This window comes from Penaeus chinensis, unplaced genomic scaffold (assembly GCF_019202785.1).
Source record: "Penaeus chinensis breed Huanghai No. 1 unplaced genomic scaffold, ASM1920278v2 CTG_800, whole genome shotgun sequence".
Lineage (NCBI taxonomy): Eukaryota > Metazoa > Arthropoda > Malacostraca > Decapoda > Penaeidae > Penaeus > Penaeus chinensis.
The window spans coordinates 18,333-37,951 of record NW_025918650.1 but is presented as its reverse complement, the minus strand read 5'-3'; the positions used below and the strand labels follow the sequence as shown (position 1 = coordinate 37,951).

Sequence of the window (19,619 nt, the reverse complement as noted above, 5' to 3'; positions counted from 1 at the left end):
TCGGGTCTTAATGGATAATAAGTCTTGCATATTGTAGGTGGTTGATAATATTGGTCAATATTTTCAAAGGAATATAAATTTTGGGCAAACATACATTTGGGTTTTTTCTCCTTATGAATTTTTATAATATCATCTGGTGTTCTGATATTTTTTAGATCAAATGTTAAATTACAAGAAAAACACATTATATAATCCTTAATATGGAAGAATCCAGCTTTGGCCAATAGTATAGGGTGGATGGCGGGCTGGCCATTATCTACATGTTTTTCATCTTTGAATATATCGAATGTATTCAGGCCATTATCTACATGTTTTTCATCTTTGAATATATCGAATGTATTCACTCTGTTTTGTTCATGACAAAAATGATTATATATTATCTCTTTCTCTTTGTCTGTAAGCATTATGAATACTATGACCTATGCAGTCAATTTATATTGTTGGTAGCGGTTGACTTGTTTCTGTCGTCATGTATCAATATATTTCCATATACTCTCAACATCAAGTCTCTCACAGGATCAGAGTATATATATATATATATATATATATATATAATGTTACTTTTCTCACACAATATTCTCTCACATGATCTATAATATGACAGTTTATACTGGTAGAGGTTGACTTGTTTCTGTTATATAGCAATTTATTTTCAAATACCCCCGACAGCAAGTATTATTTCGTTTTCTCACAGGATGTGGAAAAGTCACATTTTTGTTTTTGTGTTTTTCTCTCACAGGATATATAAAAAGATAAAATATACTGGTAGTGGTTGACTTGTTTGTTGTTACATAGCAATATATGTTTAAATACCCTCAACAATAAGTATTATTTTGTTTTTCTCACAGGATATATAAAATGTCATATATTTGTCATATATTTTAATAAACAATCTTATACATTTACAATATTATGATGATTAATACATATATACATTTCTAAAATTATTATATCTAAGATACACTACATATATACAACTATTATTTATACATTTTCCATATATTTGATTCAAGACATGATAGCTTTCGTTATAAATTCAATATTTGCTCGACAAACAGGACAATTTTTTAACTGAAGACTACAACATATACAAGCAGCGATATGTCTACATGGCATATATAATACACATGCGTTATTTTGCATACATACTTTGCAACTATAAATTTCAATATCGGTATTTTCTGTTTCGGGTAAAGTTTCTTGAGATGTTTGGGTTTCCATATTCTCGGCATTGGGTAAAGTTTCTTGAGATGTTTGGGTTTCCATATTCTCGGCATTGGGTAAAGTTTCTTGAGATGTTTGGGTTTCCATATTCTCGGCATTGGGTAAAGTTTCTTGAGATGTTTGGGTTTCCATATTCTCGGCATTGGGTAAAGTTTCTTGAGATGTTTGGTTTTCCACATTCTCGGCATCGGGTAATGTTTCTTGAAATGTTTGGTTTTCCACATTCTCGGCATTGGGTAAAGTTTCTTGAGATGTTTGGTTTTCCATATTCTCGGCATTGGGTAATGTTTCTTGAAATGTTTGGTTTTCCACATTCTCGGCATCGGGTAATGTTTCTTGAAATGTTTGGTTTTCCACATTCTCGGCATTGGGTAAGGTTTCTTGAGATGATTGGTTTTCCATATTCTCGGCATTGGGTAATGTTTCTTGAAATGTTTGGTTTTCCATATTCTCGGCATTGGTAATGTTTCTTGAGATGTTTGGTTTTCCATATTCTCGGCATTGGGTAATGTTTCTTGAGATGTTTGGTTTTCCATATTCTCGGCATTGGGTAATGTTTCTTGAGATGTTTGGTTTTCCATATTCTCGGCATTGGGTAATGTTTCTTGAGATGTTTGGTTTTCCATATTCTCGGCATTGGGTATAGTTCCTAAATCTATTTCATCTGCCATATATGTGGCACTTGGATAAATTCCTGTGACGTCAGGGACTCTAGGATGTGAACCAGGAATATGTACATTTAAACCAGGAGGATACACACTTTCTGCATTGTTATCTTCAGGAATGATTATATTTACTTTATTAATATCATTAATAAATGATTCTACTCTTAAATATGGCCAGCCAGTCTTATCAATATGTTTCTTAAGAGTATTTTTAACATCATCTCTAGAATAGCCCATGGATATTACACATTTGACAATATCTAATTTCATCATTACATCCATAATATCAAATGATTCATATAGTTTAATTTCTGATGATAATTGATCTTGAATGTTGTCAACAAATTCTTTTCCTTTCTCTAAAATGAGATAGTTACAATCTGGATACCATTTAGCATGTTCATTCCAAGGTATATCCTCTTTCTCCCAATTGCGAATATGACCATTACAGTGAAAACAGTAAACATGGTCACTCAAACCTCTATAATAAAAGCCAGCTTCGGCTAGAGCTTGTGGTTTTTGATGAACTTCTTCAGGCCAGTTACGATCATTAAAGCTTGCTAGTCTCATTTCTTCTGTCATGAGATCTGTTTTATAAGAAATATAATGTTTCAAGAGACCAGTATGTTTCATGGGACCATCTATATGTGATTTACTCATTTGATGTTTATATAAATCTCTATCTTTCAGTTTATCGGCAATACAATTAATTATATCAGGAATGTTTTCTAACCATTCCTCATCATCATCCTCATCCGCCTCACACTTCTCAATAAAAGGACAATATTTGGCGATACGTCGATGTTCATCTCTTATTATATCGCCTTTTTGAAAGTCTCCTATTTTTATGTTACAATAGATACAATGAACATGGTCTTTTTTTCTTAGATAATAAAATCCATCAGCAGCTAATTCTCTAGGAGATATCCAATCGATCGGCCAATCGATATATGTATCAAATCGATATTTCTCATAACGTAATGTTTGAGTCGAGAGAAAAGCCTTACGTCTTTTTTTTTTAGGCAGTTTACAAAACTCATCAATATTTTCAAAGGAATATAAACTTTGCGCAAATAGACATTCGGGGCTTCTTTCCTTATGAATCTTTATAATATCATCTGTTGTTTTGAGTCTGTTTAGTTCAATCATTAAATCACAAAAAAAGCATTTTATACAATTGTGAATAAAGAAGAATCCAGCTTTGGCCAATAGTGACTCGCTAATGAGTATCCTATATTTAGTAGGTATTGTGAATGTATATCTTCTATGGTTTTCATGATAAAAATAATTACGGATTATCTCTTTTTCTTCATCTGTAAACGTAATCATCATGGATATCACAATCTACGTGGCCAATTATCTATCAATATTATCACAATCTATGCGGACCATTACATCTTTAAGCGAATGACTGATCTATCGTCATGCGCAAATAATATAGCAATATATGGAATTATCCTCAACATGAAGTAATGTATCCTCTGAATTGATTTATCCTCGGCGTTATATAATAATTAGTTAATCCTCAACATGAAGTAATGTATCCTCTGAATTGATTTATCCTCGGCGTTATATATTATTAATTAATTAATCCTCAACATGAAGTAATATATCCTCTGATTTGACATATCCTCGGCGTTATATGATAATTACTTATATATATTTTCACTATATATTTCTTCACAGGATCACAGGATCACAGGATATATAAAATAATATTTCTGGTCTTTAGGAATAAACTTTGATGATCATGTATGTGATAATATAGCGGTATTTCTCCCTATACCCTCAATATCAAGTATTATTATCATCAAGATTATAATGTTTATTTTTTCTCTTACAGGATATGAAAAAATATATTTCAGTTTGTCTTTAGGGATAATTTTATTTCTATAAAAGTATTATTTTATTTCTTTACAGGATATGTAAAATGTCATAGAAATTTTATTTTATATTTAGGAATAATATATATATATATATATATTATTCCTAATTATAAAATAATATTTCGAAAATTATTATATAAAAGACATATTATATATACACAACTATTATTTATACATTTTCCATATATTTGATTCATGACATGATAGCTTTCGTTATATATTCAATATTTGCTCGACAAATAGGACAATTTTTTAACTGAAGACTACAACATATACAAGCAGCGATATGTCTACATGGCATATATAATACACATGCGTTATTTTGCATACATACTTTGCAACTATAAAATTTCAATATCGGTATTTTCTGTTTCGGGTAAAGTTTCTTGAGATGTTTGGGTTTCCATATTCTCGGCATTGGGTAAAATTTCTAGAGATGATTGGTTTTCCATATTCTCGGCATTGGATGATTGGTTTTCCATATTCTCGGCATTGGATGATTGGTTTTCCATATTCTCGGCATTGGATGATTGGTTTTCCATATTCTCGGCATTGGATGATTGGTTTTCCATATTCTCGGCATTGGATGATTGGTTTTCCATATTCTCGGCATTGGATGATTGGTTTTCCATATTCTCGGCATTGGATGATTGGTTTTCCATATTCTCGGCATTGGGTAAAGTTTCTAGAGATGATTGGTTTTCCATATTCTCGGCATTGGGTAAAGTTTCTAGAGATGCTTGGTTTTCCATATTCTCGGCATTGGGTAAAGTTTCTAGAGATGCTTGGTTTTCCATATTCTCGGCATTGGGTAAAGTTTCTAGAGATGCTTGGTTTTCCATATTCTCGGCATTGGGTAAAGTTTCTAGAGATGCTTGGTTTTCCATATTCTCGGTATTGAGTAAAGTTCCTAAATCTGGTTCTTCTATTCTGTGTGCATATATCCTCAACATGAAGTAATATATTCTCTGAATTGATATATCCTCAGCATTATATAATATTTCGTTATATGTTTATCTTCAACATGAAGTAATATATCCTCTGAATTGATATATCCTCAGCATTATATAATATTTCGTTATATGTTTATCTTCAACATGAAGTAATATATCCTCTGAATTGATATATCCTCAGCATTATATATTATTTCGTTATATGTTTATCTTCAACATGAAGTAATATATCCTCTGAATTGATATATCCTCTATTTCGTTATATGTTCAATATTCAATATGAAGTAATATATCCTCTGAATTGATATATCCTCAGCATTATATATTATTTCGTTATATGTTTATTCACATGATCACAGGACATATAAAATAATATTTCTGGTCTTTAGGAATAAACTTTGATGATCATATAATATAGCAGTATTTTTCCCTATACCCTCAACATCAAGTAACATTAACATCAAGATTACAATGTTGATTTTTTTCTCTTACAGGATAGGAAAATAATATAATCCAGCCATAGGTAATAGCCATTTATTAATAGAATATTGTAAATATGTACCTTGTTTTTATTTCTCTTGATAAAATATTGACATCTCGAAAACTATTGTATATACAAAACAAATATTACATATATATAAATAATATCTATATATTTTCCATATATATATATATATATATATATATATATATATATATATATATATATATATATATATATTCGATTCAGGACATGATAGATTTTACTGTATGTGTGATCCTTTTTCGACACATGGGACAGTTAGATAATTGAAGAGTACACCATACACAAGTAACCATATGTCCACACGGAATATATACCATATGTGCGCTATTGTCCATACATACTCTGCATATATAATATTGAATCTCGGTATTCTCTGTATTGGGTGAAGTTTCTTGAGATGTAAGGGTTTCCGTATTCTCTGTATTGGGTGAAGTTTTTTGAGATGTAAGGGTTTCCATATTTTCTTCCGTGTTGTTCACAGATGGAGATGGAGACTCGCTTTTGAATAAAAGCGATTGAATATATGCATCACCCATCTCATTTAATAGACGTGTAACGATACTTGGTGGTATAGAAGTATTTATATTTACTTTATTAATATCATTAATAAATGGTTCTATCCTTAAGTATGGCCAGCCAGTCTCATCAATATGTTTCTTAAGAGTATTTTTAACATCATCTCTAGAATAGCCCATGGATATTACACATTTGACAATGTCTAATTTCATCATTATATCCATAATATCAAATGATTTATATAGCTTAATCTCTGATGATAATTGATCTTGAATATTGTTAACAAATTCTACTCCTTTCTTTAAAAGGAGATAGTTACAATTTGGATACCATTTAGCATGTTCATTCCAAGGTATATCCTCTTTCTCCCAATTGTGAAAAATACCATAACAGTGAAAGCATTGAACATGGTCACTCACACCTTTATAATAAAATCCAGCTTCGGCAAGAGCTTGTGGTTTTTGATGAACCTTTTCAGGCCAGTTACGATGATTAAAGCTTGCTAGTCTCTTTTCTTCTGTCGTAAAAGCTTCTACATAAGAGACAGTATGTTTCATGGCACCAGTATCGTTATCTATACATGGTTTATTTATACATTTATCTTCATATTCCATATATTTCAGTTTACCGACAATACAACAAGTTGTATCAGGATAGTTTATTGTTACTCTCCATGTATCATCAAGAAAAAAACAATTAGGGGAGATACGTCGATGTTTTTCTCTTATTATGTCACCTTTTTTAAAGTCTCCTATTATTTTATCACAAAATCTACATGCTACACGGTCTTTTTTTCTTAGATAATAAAATCCTTCAGCAGCTAATTCTCTAGGTGACATCCAATCGATCGGCCAATCGATAAATGTATCAAATCGATATTTCTCATATTTTAATGTTTCAGTCGAGAAAAAAGCCTTAAGTCTTTTTTTTTTAGGCAGTTTACAAATCTCATAAATATTTCCAAAGGAATATAAACTTTGCGCAAACAGACATTTGGGGCTCATCTCCTTATGGATCTCTATAATATCAACTGGTGCTTTGAGCCTTTCTAGTTCAATCGTTAAATCACAAGAAAAGCACCTTATATGTTTCCTAATGTAGAAGAATCCAGCTTTGACTAATAGTTTGATTAGTTTGATGTGTACTTTATGACCAGATTCTTCGAATGTATTTTGTGTGAATGTATGCAATCTGTTATTTTCATGGCAAATATAATTACGGAATATCTCTTTTTCTTCATCTGTAAACATCATGAATGTCACAAACATTATGAATATCACAATCTATACGACTTTCAATATAAGGTAATATATCCTTAACACCACTTTTTTCTTCACAGGTCTTTAGGAATAATCTTATAATAATAATATTTTCGGTCTGTCTTTAGGAATATTTGTATATATCTTTATAAACTTTGCTGAACAAGTAATGTGATAATATAGCAGTATTTTTCCCTATACCCTCAACATCAAGTAACATTAACATCAAGATTACAATGTTGATTTTTTTCTCTTACAGGATAGGAAAATAATATAATCCAGCCATAGGTAATAGCCATTTATTAATAGAATATTGTAAATATGTACCTTGTTTTTATTTCTCTTGATAAAATATTGACATCTCGAAAACTATTGTATATACAAAACAAATATTACATATATATAAATAATATCTATATATTTTCCATATATATATATATATATATATTCGATTCAGGACATGATAGGTTTTACTATATGTGTGATCTTTTTTCGACACATGGGACAGTTATACAATTGAAGAGTACAGCATACACAAGTAACCATATGTCCACACGGAATATATACCGTATGTGTGCTATTGTCCATACATACTCTGCATATATAATATTGAATCTCGGTATTCTCTGTATTAGTTGAAGTTTCTTGAGATGTAAGGGTTTCCGTATTCTCTGTATTGGGTGAAGTTTCTTGAGATTTAAGGGTTTCCGTATTCTCTGTATTGGGTGAAGTTTCTTGAGATGTAAGGGTTTCCGTATTCTCTGTATTGGGTGAAGTTTCTTGAGATGTAAGGGTTTCCGTATTCTCTGTATTGGGTGAAGTTTCTTGAGATGTAAGGGTTTCCATATTTTCTTCCGTGTTATTCACAGATGGAGACTCGCTTTTGAATAAATGCGATTGAATATATGCATCATCCATCTCATTTAATAGACGTGTAACGATACTTGGTGGTATAGAAGTATTTATATTTACTTTATTAATATCATTAATAAATGGTTCTATCCTTAAGTATGGCCAGCCAGTCTCATCAATATGTTTCTTAAGAGTATTTTTAACATCATCTCTAGAATAGCCCATGGATATTACACATTTGACAATGTCTAATTTCATCATTACATCCATAATATCAAATGATTTATATAGCTTAATTTCTGATGATAATTGATCTTGAATATTGTTAACAAATTCTACTCCTTTCTTTAAAAGGAGGTAGTTACAATCTGGATGCCATTTAGCATGTTCATTCCAAGGTATATCCTCTTTCTCCCAATTGCGAAACATACCATTACAGTGAAAGCATTGAACATAGTCAACCGGACCTCTATAAAAAAATCCAGCTTCGGCAAGAGCTTGTGGTTTTTGATGAACTTTTTCAGGCCAGTTACAATCATTAAAGCTTGCTAGTCTCTTTTCTTCTGTTGTGAAATCTTCTACATAAGAGATAGTATGTTTCATGGCACCAGTATCGTTATCTATACATGGTTTATTTATATATATTTCATATTCCATAAATTTCAGTTTACCGGTAATACAATCAGTTGTATCAGGATAGTTTAATATTCTTCTCCATGTATCATCAAGAAAAGAACAATTAGGGGAGATACGTCGATGTTTTTCTCTTATTATGTCACCTTTTTTCAAAGTCTCCTATTATTTTATTACAAAATGCACATGCTACACGGTCTTTTTTTCTTAGATAATAAAATCCTTCAGCAGCTAATTCTCTAGGTGACATCCAATCGATCGGCCATTCGATAAATGTCTCTCTTCGATGTCTCTCATGATTAAATGAGAATAAATCCATACGTATTTTTCTTTTAAGCGGTTTACAAAACTCATCAATATTTTCAAAGGAATATAAACTTTGCGCAAACAGACATTTGGGGCTTATCTCCTTATGGATCTTTATAATATCAACTGGTGTTCTGAGCCTTTCTAGTTCAATCGTTAAATCACAAGAAAAGCACCTTATATGTTTCCTAATGTAGAAGAATCCAGCTTTGACTAATAGTTTGATTAGTTTGATGGGTACTTTATGACCAGATTCTTCGAATGTATTTCGTGTGAATGTATGCAATCTGTTATTTTCATGGCAAATATAATTACGGAATATCTCTTTTTCTTCATCTGTAAACATCATGAATATCACAATCTATACGACCTTCAATATAAGTTAATATATCCTTCAATATAAGTTAATATATCCTTAACACCACTTTTTTCTTCACAGGTCTTTAGGAATAATAATATTTTCGGTCTGTCTTTAGGAATATTTGTATTTAATTATAAACTTTGCTGAACAAGTAATGTGATAATATAGCAGTATTTTTCCCTATACCCTCAACATCAAGTAACATTAACATCAGTCAAGTAATATATCTTATAACATATATATATATATATATATATATATATACATATATATATATATATATATATATATATATATATATATATATATATATATATATATATTTCCAGTCTTTAGGAATAATTGACTGTTATTACAAATTAATCTATTATTAATATATTAATAGTTTGGATATATCCCAGTCATAGGTAGTATCTATTTATTATTGGAATATTATAATTATATAATATTCTTGATCATAGCTGATATCTCGAAGAATATTGTATATAAAACAAATATTCTATACCATAGTACGTTTTGCTATCTGACAAATTTTATTTTTACAAATAGGACAATTTTTCAATGGTAAAGTACAATCTTTACAAGCAATCATATGTAAACATGGTAAATATATCATGCATGCGTGATTGTGCATACATATTTTGCAAATATTATCTCTAATCTTGGTATTTTCTGCATTGGATACAGCTTCTAGAGATGCATGGTCTTCCATTTTTCCTGCATTGGATACAGCTTCTAGAGATGCATGGTCTTCCATATTTTCTGCATTGGATACAGCTTCTAGAGATGCATGGTCTTCCATATTTTCTGCATTGGATACAGCTTCTAGAGATGCATGGTCTTCCATTTTTCCTGCATTGGATACAGCTTTTATATCTGGTTCGTCTATTGTAAATACAACTGGAGATGTAGGGATTTTACTTATTTCATATATCCCTTCAAGTGATAAACCAGGAGGATACATATTTTCTTCTGTGTTATCCACAGATGGAGACTCGCTTCTGGATAAAAGCGATAAAATATATGCATCATCCATCTTATTTAATAGATGTTTCATGATGGATGGTGGTTTAGTGGTATTTGTACTTATTTTTTTTACATCATCAATAAATGGTTCTAACCTTAAATATGGCCAGCCAGTCTCATTAATATGTTTTTCGAGAGTCTTTTGAATATCATCTATTTCATATCCCAAGGTTAATATACTTTTGACAATATCCAATTTCATCATTATATCCATTGTACTATATGGGTGGTATAGTTTAATTTCTGATATAGTTTGATCCTTATTACTATATGAGTTGTATGGTTTAAGTTGATCTTGGATATTGTTAACAAATTCTTTTCCTTTCTCTAAAATGAGATGGTTACAATTTGGATACCATTTAGCATGTTCATTCCAAGGTATATCCTCTTTCTCCCAATTGCGAATAATACCATCACAGTGAAAACAATGAACATGGTCACTCAAACCTTTATAATAAAAGCCAGCTTCGGCAAGAGCTTGTGGTTTTTGATGAACATTTTCAGGCCAGGTACGAAAGCTTGCTACTCTCTTTTCTTTTGTCGTGAAATCAATTGCACGAGAACTAGTATGTTTCAAGAGACCATTATTTTTATATGTATATGGTTTTCTCCTTTGAAATATATATATATCTCCATCTTTCAGTTTCTCGGCAATATTTTGCTTTATATCAAGATATTTATTTGCTATTTCCCTGTTCTCAATATGAAGTGGACAATGAGGGGAGATACGTAAATGTTCTTCTCTTACTGTATCACCTTTTTCAAAGTCTCCTATTTTTATGTTACAATAGATACAATGAACATGGTCTCTTTCTCTCAAATAAAAAAATCCATCAGCAGCTAAATCTCTAGGAGATATCCAATCGATCGGCCAATCGATAAATGTCTCAAATCGATATTTCTCATATTCTAATAATGAACCATTGGGAAATGCCTTACGTATTTGAGGCGGTTTACAAAACTTATCAATATTTTCAAGAGAAAATAAACTTTGTGCAAACAGACATTCGGGGCTTTTCTCCTTGTGAATCTTTATAATGTCATCTGATGTTCTGAGATTTTCCGGGTCAATTGTTAAATCACAAGAAAAGCATTTTACATGTCCCATAATATAGAAGAATCCAGCTTTGGCCAATAGTGACTGGCTGATGGGTACATCAGTTCTATTAAGTTGTTTGATGAACGTGTTCCTTCTATGTATTTCATGACAAAAATGATTACGGATTATCTCTTTATCCTCTTCTGTAATCCGGATCATCTCTTTATCTGCCTTAGTATACATCATGAATATCACAATCTATGCAGCCAATTGTATAACAAAATACTTTCACGTACTGGTAGCGATTGACTTATTTTTCTTGTCATGCGCATTTAATATAACAGTATATTTTATATATCCTCAATATTATATAATGTTTCGATATATATATATATATATTATTCACAGGATCACAGTATATATATAGTTTCTGGTCTTTGGGAATATTTTCATAAACTCTGATGATCAACTAACGCAATAATATAGCAGTATATTTCCATATACCCTCAATATCAAGTAATAAGATCACAGTTTATATATAAAATAATATTTCCAGTCCTTAGGAATAATCTTATTTTTATATATACTCTGATGATCAACTAACGCAATAATATAGCAGTATATTTCCATATACCCTCAACATCAAGTAATATTACAAGATCATAGAATATATATATAAAATAATATTTCCAGTCCTTAGGAATAGTCTTATTTTTATAAACTCTGATGATCATGTAACGCAATAATATAGCAGTATATTTCCATATACCCTCAACATCAAGTAATATTACAAGATCATAGAATATATATAAAATAATATTTCCAGTCCTTAGGAATAGTCTTATTTTTATAAACTTTGATGATCATGTAACGCAATAATATAGCAATATGTTTCCATATTGCCCTCAACATCAAGTAATATTAATATATGTTTATTTTTTCTCTTACAGGATATAAAAAAATATGTTTTACTCTTTAGGAATAATCTTATTTTATTTATATTCATAATGAGTACCGTAAATAATTTTATATTTGTGGTTAAAAATACAGATAAATATGATGTATATATATAATATAATACAAATGTTATATACAATTATTATTTTTTTAGATTAGTTTTTCTTATATATATACAATATCTGCTTGACAAATAGAACATTTTTTTAACTGAAGACTACAACATATACAAGCAGCGATATGTCCACATGGAATACATAATATACATGCGTTATTTTGCATACATACTTTGCATCTATAAATTCCAATATCGGTATTTTCTGTTTCGGGTAAGGTTTCTTGATATGTTTGGTTTTCCATATTCTCGGCATTGGGTAATGTTTCTTGATATGTTTGGTTTTCCATATTCTCGGCATTGGGTAATGTTTCTTGATATGTTTGGTTTTCCATATTCACGGCATTGGGTAAAGTTTCTAGAGATGGAAGGTTTTCCATATTCACGGCATTGGGTAAAGTTTCTTGATATGTTTGGTTTTCCATATTCACGGCATTGGGTAAAGTTTCTAGAGATGGAAGGTTTTCCATATTCACGGCATTGGGTAAAGTTTCTAGAGATGGAAGGTTTTCCATATTCACGGCATTGGGTAAAGTTTCTAGAGATGGAAGGTTTTCCATATTCACGGCATTGGGTAAAGTTTCTAGAAATGTTTGGTTTTCCATATTCTCGGCATTGGGTAATGTTTCTTGATATGTTTGGTTTTCCACATTCACGGCATTGGGTAAAGTTTCTAGAGATGGAAGGTTTTCCATATTCTCGGCATTGGGTAAAGTTTCTTGAGATGTTTGGTTTTCCATATTCTCGGCATTGGGTAAAGTTTCTTGAGATGTTTGGTTTTCCATATTCTCGGCATCTATTGAGTCAGGGGGGCCGGATGCATTTTCTAGTCCACCAGAATAAATAATGGTGATTGGCGGTTTAGGGATATTTGGATTTATTTTTTTTATATCATCAATAAATGGTTCTAACCTTAAATATGGCCAGCCGGTCTCATTAATATGTTTCACGAAAATATATATAACATCATCTATATTATATCCTAGAGATATTATATGTTTGACAATATCCAATTCCTTTATTATCTCAATATCATTATATGAGATGCTATTCATTTCTGATAAAAGTTGATCTTGAATATTGTCAACAAATTCTACCCCTTTCTTTAAAAGGAGATAGTTACAATCTGGATACCATTTAGCATGTTCATTCCAAGGTATATCCTCTTTCTCCCAATTGCGAATATGACCATTACAGTGAAAACAGTAAACATGGTCACTCACACCTTTATAATAAAAGCCAGCTTCGGCAAGAGCTTGTGGTTTTTGGTAAATTTCTAAAGGCCAGTCAAAAGATCTTATATCTGGTTTTAGTTCATCCCGGTTATAAAAACTTGTTAGTCTCATTTCTTCTGTCATGAAATTTCTTGCATAAGAAATAGTATGTTTCATGATACCAATGCTTTTCAAGTGATTATTTTCCCTTTGAGGTATATACATCTTTCCATCTTCCAGTTTATGGGAAAAGCTACATATTATATCAGGTATGTTTTTCATATGTCGATGTCCTCCTATTACGTTATCTATGTCTTTGATGTTGCATGTTTTAATATTTACTATCGTTTGGCCACATATGCCACAAGTAATATAGTCTTCTTTTCTAAAATAAAAGAATCCTTTAACAGCTAAATATCTAGGAGAGATCCAATCGATCGGCCAATCGATAAATGTTTCAAATCGATATTTCTCACATTTTAATAATGAACCATCGGGAAATGCCTTACGTATTTGAGGCGGTTTACAAAACTTATCAATATTTTCAAGAGAAAATAAACTTTGTGCAAACAGACATTCGGGGCTTTTCTCCTTGTGAATCTTTATAATGTCATCTGATCTTCTGAGATTTTCCGGGTCAATTGTTAAATCACAAGAAAAGCATGTTATCATATAGCCCAGAGTGTGCAAAGTGGGATTGTAGGAACAGAATCCAGCTTTGGCCAATAGTGACCGGTTGATGGGTATATATTCTGGAGGTATATAGAATGAATCCCTTCTGTTTTCTTCATGACGATAATGATCATTTCTAAATATCCGGTTGATGGGCATATATTTTTGAGGTATATATAATGAATTCCTTCTGTTTTCTTCATGACAAGAATAATCATCTTTCTCTTCTGTACACATTATGAATATCACAATCTATGCGGTCAATTGTATAACAAAACACTTTGACAGACTGGTAGCGATTGACACTTCTATCGTTGTATAGCAATATATCTCAATATATCCTCAGTAACATATAAATATTTCGGTATATGTTTGATCACTATTATATATATATATATATATATATATATATATATATATATATATATATATATATATATATATATATATGTTTATATATATATTATAAAATTAATGTTTCCGGTCTTGAGGAATATTCTTATTTTTTATAAACTCTGATGATCAAGTAACATAATAATATAGTAGTATATTTCCATATGTCCTCAACATCAAGTTATATTATAATATCACAATATATATAAGATAATGTTTTCTATATTATAAAAATAATGTTTCCGGTCTTGAGGAATAATCTTATTTTTTTATAAACTCTGATGATCAAGTAACATAATAATATAGTAGTATATTTCCATATATCCTCAACATCAAGTTATATTATAATATCACAGGATATATAAGATAATGTTTCCATTCTTTAGGAATAACCTCTGATGGTCAAGTATCACAATATCAAGTTTATTTTTTATCTTATAGGTTATAAAAAAATATTTTCAGTCTTTAGGAATAATTTTATTTTTTACAAACTATGAATGTTAATTTATTAATATATTCACCATCAGGTTCGTAAATAATTCTATATCTGTGGTTAGATATACAGAGTAATATAATCCAGCCACAGGTAATAGCCATTTATTAATGGAATATTGTTGATATTTAAATATTTTCCATCGATCTTTAATATTCTTGAAATATCCTTTATATATAACTGGTTTCATTTTGGCTCTTTTGAATCACAATATCTTCTATCAAGACGATATATATTATATATATATATATATATATATATATATATCCTCACGCACACTATCAAATAATAGTTTATCATTAATATTTCTCAAATTATATATTCATATATCCTTATTTAAATAATATTCTCATATATCCTTATTTAAATAATATTTTATCATACTTTTTATATATATAAATGATAAACAATACTAGTATTGAAAATCAAATATATTATAATGTGATAGGTTTCATTATACGTTTGATAAATCGTTGACATATAGGACAATTTGTCAAATTAAGAATACATGATTTACAAACAACCATATGTGTACAGGGTAAAAATACTATCGTTGCGTTCTTATTTTCACATATTTTACATATAGGATTATTCCATATCTTTGATTCTTCTGTTTTATATTTACCAGTAATATGTTTTTCTGATTTATTTTTCATCCATTCCTCGGTGAATACATCACATTTTATGTTTTCTGAATCGGATAATTCTTTTAAAAATGTGGGATTCTCAGTGTTTATTGGTCCGGATAAAGCTTCGAGAGATGTAGGATTTTCAATGATTTCCTTTCTTCGTTCTGGTGATGAGTTGCTTACAGGCACACTAGATGAAAAATGAACAGAAGAAGGAGGAGGAGGCAAATTTTCATTGGTACTTTTAAACCCCCGTTCTAATATAAACGGAGTTGCAGAATCATGTGGTAAGGTGGCATTCAAAGTATCGTTACTTGTAACTAAATACTTAGACTCCATTTTAGATCGAAAGCACCGAACATATGCATCTTCCGTGTTTTTAATGATTATTAGTGGTTCGGGTTTCATTATTTTGGGATACTTCGCGAACATTTGATCCATATCATCAATATATTCTTCTATTTTTAAATAGGGCCAACCAGTCTTGTTAATATGATTTTTGAGAGTCTTTTTAGCAATACATATAGAATAACCCATACCTACTACATATTTAACAATATCCAATTCCAATAAGAGATCATCTTCATTTGTATAATGAATATTGTCAATCATTTTTTCACTAAATTTTATACCTTTTTCTATAAAGACATAGGGGCAAGATGGCATCCGCATGGCATGTTCGTTCCAAGGTATATCTTCTTTCTGCCAATTGCAAAGACCAACATTACAGTAGAAACAGTAAACACGGTCACTCACACCTTTATAATAAAATCCTGCTTCGGCAAGATCTTGTGGTTTTTGTTCAATATAATCAGGCCACTTTTCAAAACTTGCTAGTCTTTTTTCTATTGTCGAATATTCCTGCTTAATACAAGGACGATAGTTGATATCGGAGACATACGACGAAACAAAGTCAATGATAGACATATACTCGTTATTAGTTAATGTTGAATACATTTGAAAGAAATTTGAGAACCGTGGCTCAATAGTTTTTTTCTTGAAATTTTCAAGATTTTCAAAACCATATAAACAATGTGCAAATGAACACCCGGGGCTTCTTTTCTTGTGAATCTTTATAATATCGTCTGATCCTATGATATTCTTCATGTCTATTCTTAAATCACAAAGAAAACATTTTACATCGTTGTTGTCGATTTTAATAAATCCAGCTTTAGCCAATAACCGACTGTCAATAGGAAATTGTTGCTTGAAACAATTAGGGTTGAATGTATCTAGTCGGTTTTTTTCATGTTGATAATAGTCACATATAGATCTTTTGTCCTCCATTATGATTGTAGTTTTTTTTCTGAACTATCACTGGCAATATATATATATATATATATATTTTTCAATATTGAATATATTTGTATGTTTCTCTAATATCAGAATGAAATAGATATATGTATATATATATCCTCAGCTCCATGTATTTTGATATATAATTATTTCATATATATATGCTCATCGTCAAGTTACATTTTTTTCTCCCAGGATGTGTATATATAATATAGTTGTATCCTATATAATGTAGTTGGGAATATTCATTATTAAATCACAAGTTTCTATATAAAATATATATATAAACAACCAACTATATGGTTTCTCTTTTCAGTTGAACATCGACGATGGGGGGGGGTGGTGGTGATATTTAACCCCCCCCCCTAAAAGTGGCAAGTTGGTATTCCTCATTCTAAATATAATATTTATTTTCCGTATACCATCACAATATATTTCAATTGAATTGATATATTCATAAGATTATAAACATCGGAATTTAAACAATTCTTTATATTTTAATATGATATCAAGTTAAAAGATAATTAGTATACGGTTTAGTGAATTCTGAAAAGAAATATCTTATAGAGGCAGAATTTTCTTTCAATTTATCTACATCTTTATAATTCATTAAATTTGTTTCATCCAAATTGAATAATAAAGAATTTTTAATAAAATCATGAATGACTAATTTTGTCTTGATTATCGCAAGGTATGATTTTCTAAATAGAAATATGTAAACGAGTAACAATGTAATGAATACAATTGTTGCAATTTCATCCAACCAGGATATAACAATGCAAATAGTGAGAAACAAAGATCCTATTAATAATATCATACCAGCACCCAACACTGTCCATTTAGCTGTATTGCGTGATTCTTGTAATGACTCTAATTTTGTAAAATGATATTTATCTTCTTTATTTTCCAGATCATAAGCTGTTACACGTGACGCGTTATAACTTACCATATCGGTGTATTTTGATCCAGTGTGTAATAATTTCATCATTTTTTCTTTACCTCCATCTAAAAAAGTTGTAATATTTGCATTGGGTCTTCTGGATAAAGGTTGCCCTAAACTGTTCATAGTCTTAGTACCGAGATATTCGAAATAGGCTTCTTGTAAAAACGTATCAGTCCTCGACCCGACAAGTGGTTTTTCATCAAAATATGTATTTAAAAAAGTTTCATAATCATCCTTGTGGGTATCACTAGATGTATTGTGATCATTTTCATCCGAGTTATTCGTCTCTGAATTGATTGCAATCTCGATCAATTCTTTAGGTGTTACCGGAGCTATTTCTCCAGTGGTTAAATCTGTTGTAGATTTAAAGGCGGTTATATAATTTTTAACATGAGACGCTAAGGTTTCGGGTGTCATAACATTTTCGTACCATGCCATATTCAATGCCAGGTCTAATATTATACCTAAAATACCTCCTACCAAAAATATAATACCAATCCCATCCAATACTCCTGCTACCAACGCTACAAGTTCTGCAAATATCTCTAATGCGGTAATGAGTGCCCCTCGGACTAAAAAATCTACTGCAAGTCGTTGAGCGGTAGAGAGTACCATTCTGGAGAAAACTGTCATCAAAGCATCTTCTGCCATTAGTGCCCCTCTCGATGCCAGAGTCTCTATTGTGCGAACCGATAGTCTTTCGATAATATTTCGGCAAAATTTTACCATATATGATAAACTCTTGTGTATAATACTATCTACAATAAGCACAACAAAAAAATTATTATCGTAAGAAAAATCATCATTATATCGTGCCCATTTAGGTGATATTAAATCATGAAAATCACTCCATAAATGAAATGCGATATTGGTTAATGTTTTTTTTATCGTCGAACTGAACGGATAGGTGTCTAATAATGATGTAATACGTATTGATGTATTACTAGAATCGGTAATAGACTTGACCATTTGCACAATATATGGTGGTCTTTCCTTTTTTTCCTTAATATTGGCCGATTTTTCATCCGGCTGATTAATTTTATAACGGTCGTCAATAAACATTGCTAAATCATCCTCGCTTTTAAAAACGGGGTGGTTCTTGATAGTATTATCATGGTGATAATTGGGATGTATATTTGGGAAGATTGTATTTTTTATCTTAAAATATAAAGTAATAATTTGAAGCGCTTCGGCCAATTGTATACGTCTTTCTTTTTTACACACCTGTAAAATCTTTGAGAGCATTAACCGCCTCGCCTCAGAGTCACTAATTTTATGCACTTTACATGTAACTGCAAAATCCATTAATATTTCTATTATATTTTCTGCTTTTTCTTCTATATTTTCAATATTTGTATATCTACTATTCTTGCCATTATTATTATTATTATTATTATTCTCTTTTTGTTTTATAATGTTTACTACATCTTTCGTTAGTGTTACTTTTAGAGTTTCAAAATGATTAGAAGGTAATGACATTTTTCCCTTTTGACTCACATGATTCATCGCTTCGTTTTTAAGGGACGAATATTTGTTATCTAATGCTTTCTCAGTGGTATATAACATGTCATGTTGAGGGATGATTACTTTATCATCGCCGATATCTGAAAAAATGGATAATGCCAATGTATCAACGACAGAAGCTATTTGTTTTTCGCTCA

The 19,619-nt window shown here is 30.4% G+C and overlaps 2 protein-coding genes across 2 annotated transcripts; both read right to left on the bottom strand.

Annotated features, from left to right (window-relative positions):
- Positions 1–5,475: 5,475 nt before the first annotated feature.
- Positions 5,476–6,222, bottom strand: LOC125024868 (baculoviral IAP repeat-containing protein 7-like; the record flags this gene model as incomplete). The annotated part of the gene is made up of 2 exons (XM_047612640.1): positions 5,476–5,594; positions 6,156–6,222. Coding segments are annotated over 2 exons (186 nt in total), but the record flags the coding sequence as incomplete, so codon positions are not given.
- A 3,649-nt stretch (positions 6,223–9,871) lies between these two features.
- LOC125024867 (baculoviral IAP repeat-containing protein 3-like) lies at positions 9,872–16,646 on the bottom strand. Its single transcript, XM_047612639.1, has 6 exons — positions 16,263–16,646; positions 11,307–11,504; positions 10,956–10,978; positions 10,427–10,770; positions 10,002–10,081; positions 9,872–9,916 (listed from the first exon to the last, which is right to left on the bottom strand). Exons 1-6 carry the CDS (start codon positions 16,644–16,646, stop codon positions 9,872–9,874), a joined length of 1,074 nt encoding a protein of 357 aa, XP_047468595.1.
- Between the last annotated feature and the right edge of the window lie 2,973 nt (positions 16,647–19,619).

Excerpts from the sequence above, each read along its gene's own strand:
- LOC125024867 (XM_047612639.1), bottom strand. The coding sequence starts at position 16,646 with ATGTCTATCATTGACTTTGTTTCGTCGTATGTCTCCGATATCAACTAT. Across the intron at positions 10,771-10,955 it reads ACTTTGAAAAAGGTGATACA|TTCTCGTGCAATTGATTTCA; the intron begins GTAAGAGAAGAA and ends GAAACATACTAG. Across the intron at positions 9,917-10,001 it reads ACCATGCATCTCTAGAAGCT|AAGCTGTATCCAATGCAGGA; the intron begins GTATCCAATGCA and ends ATGCATCTCTAG.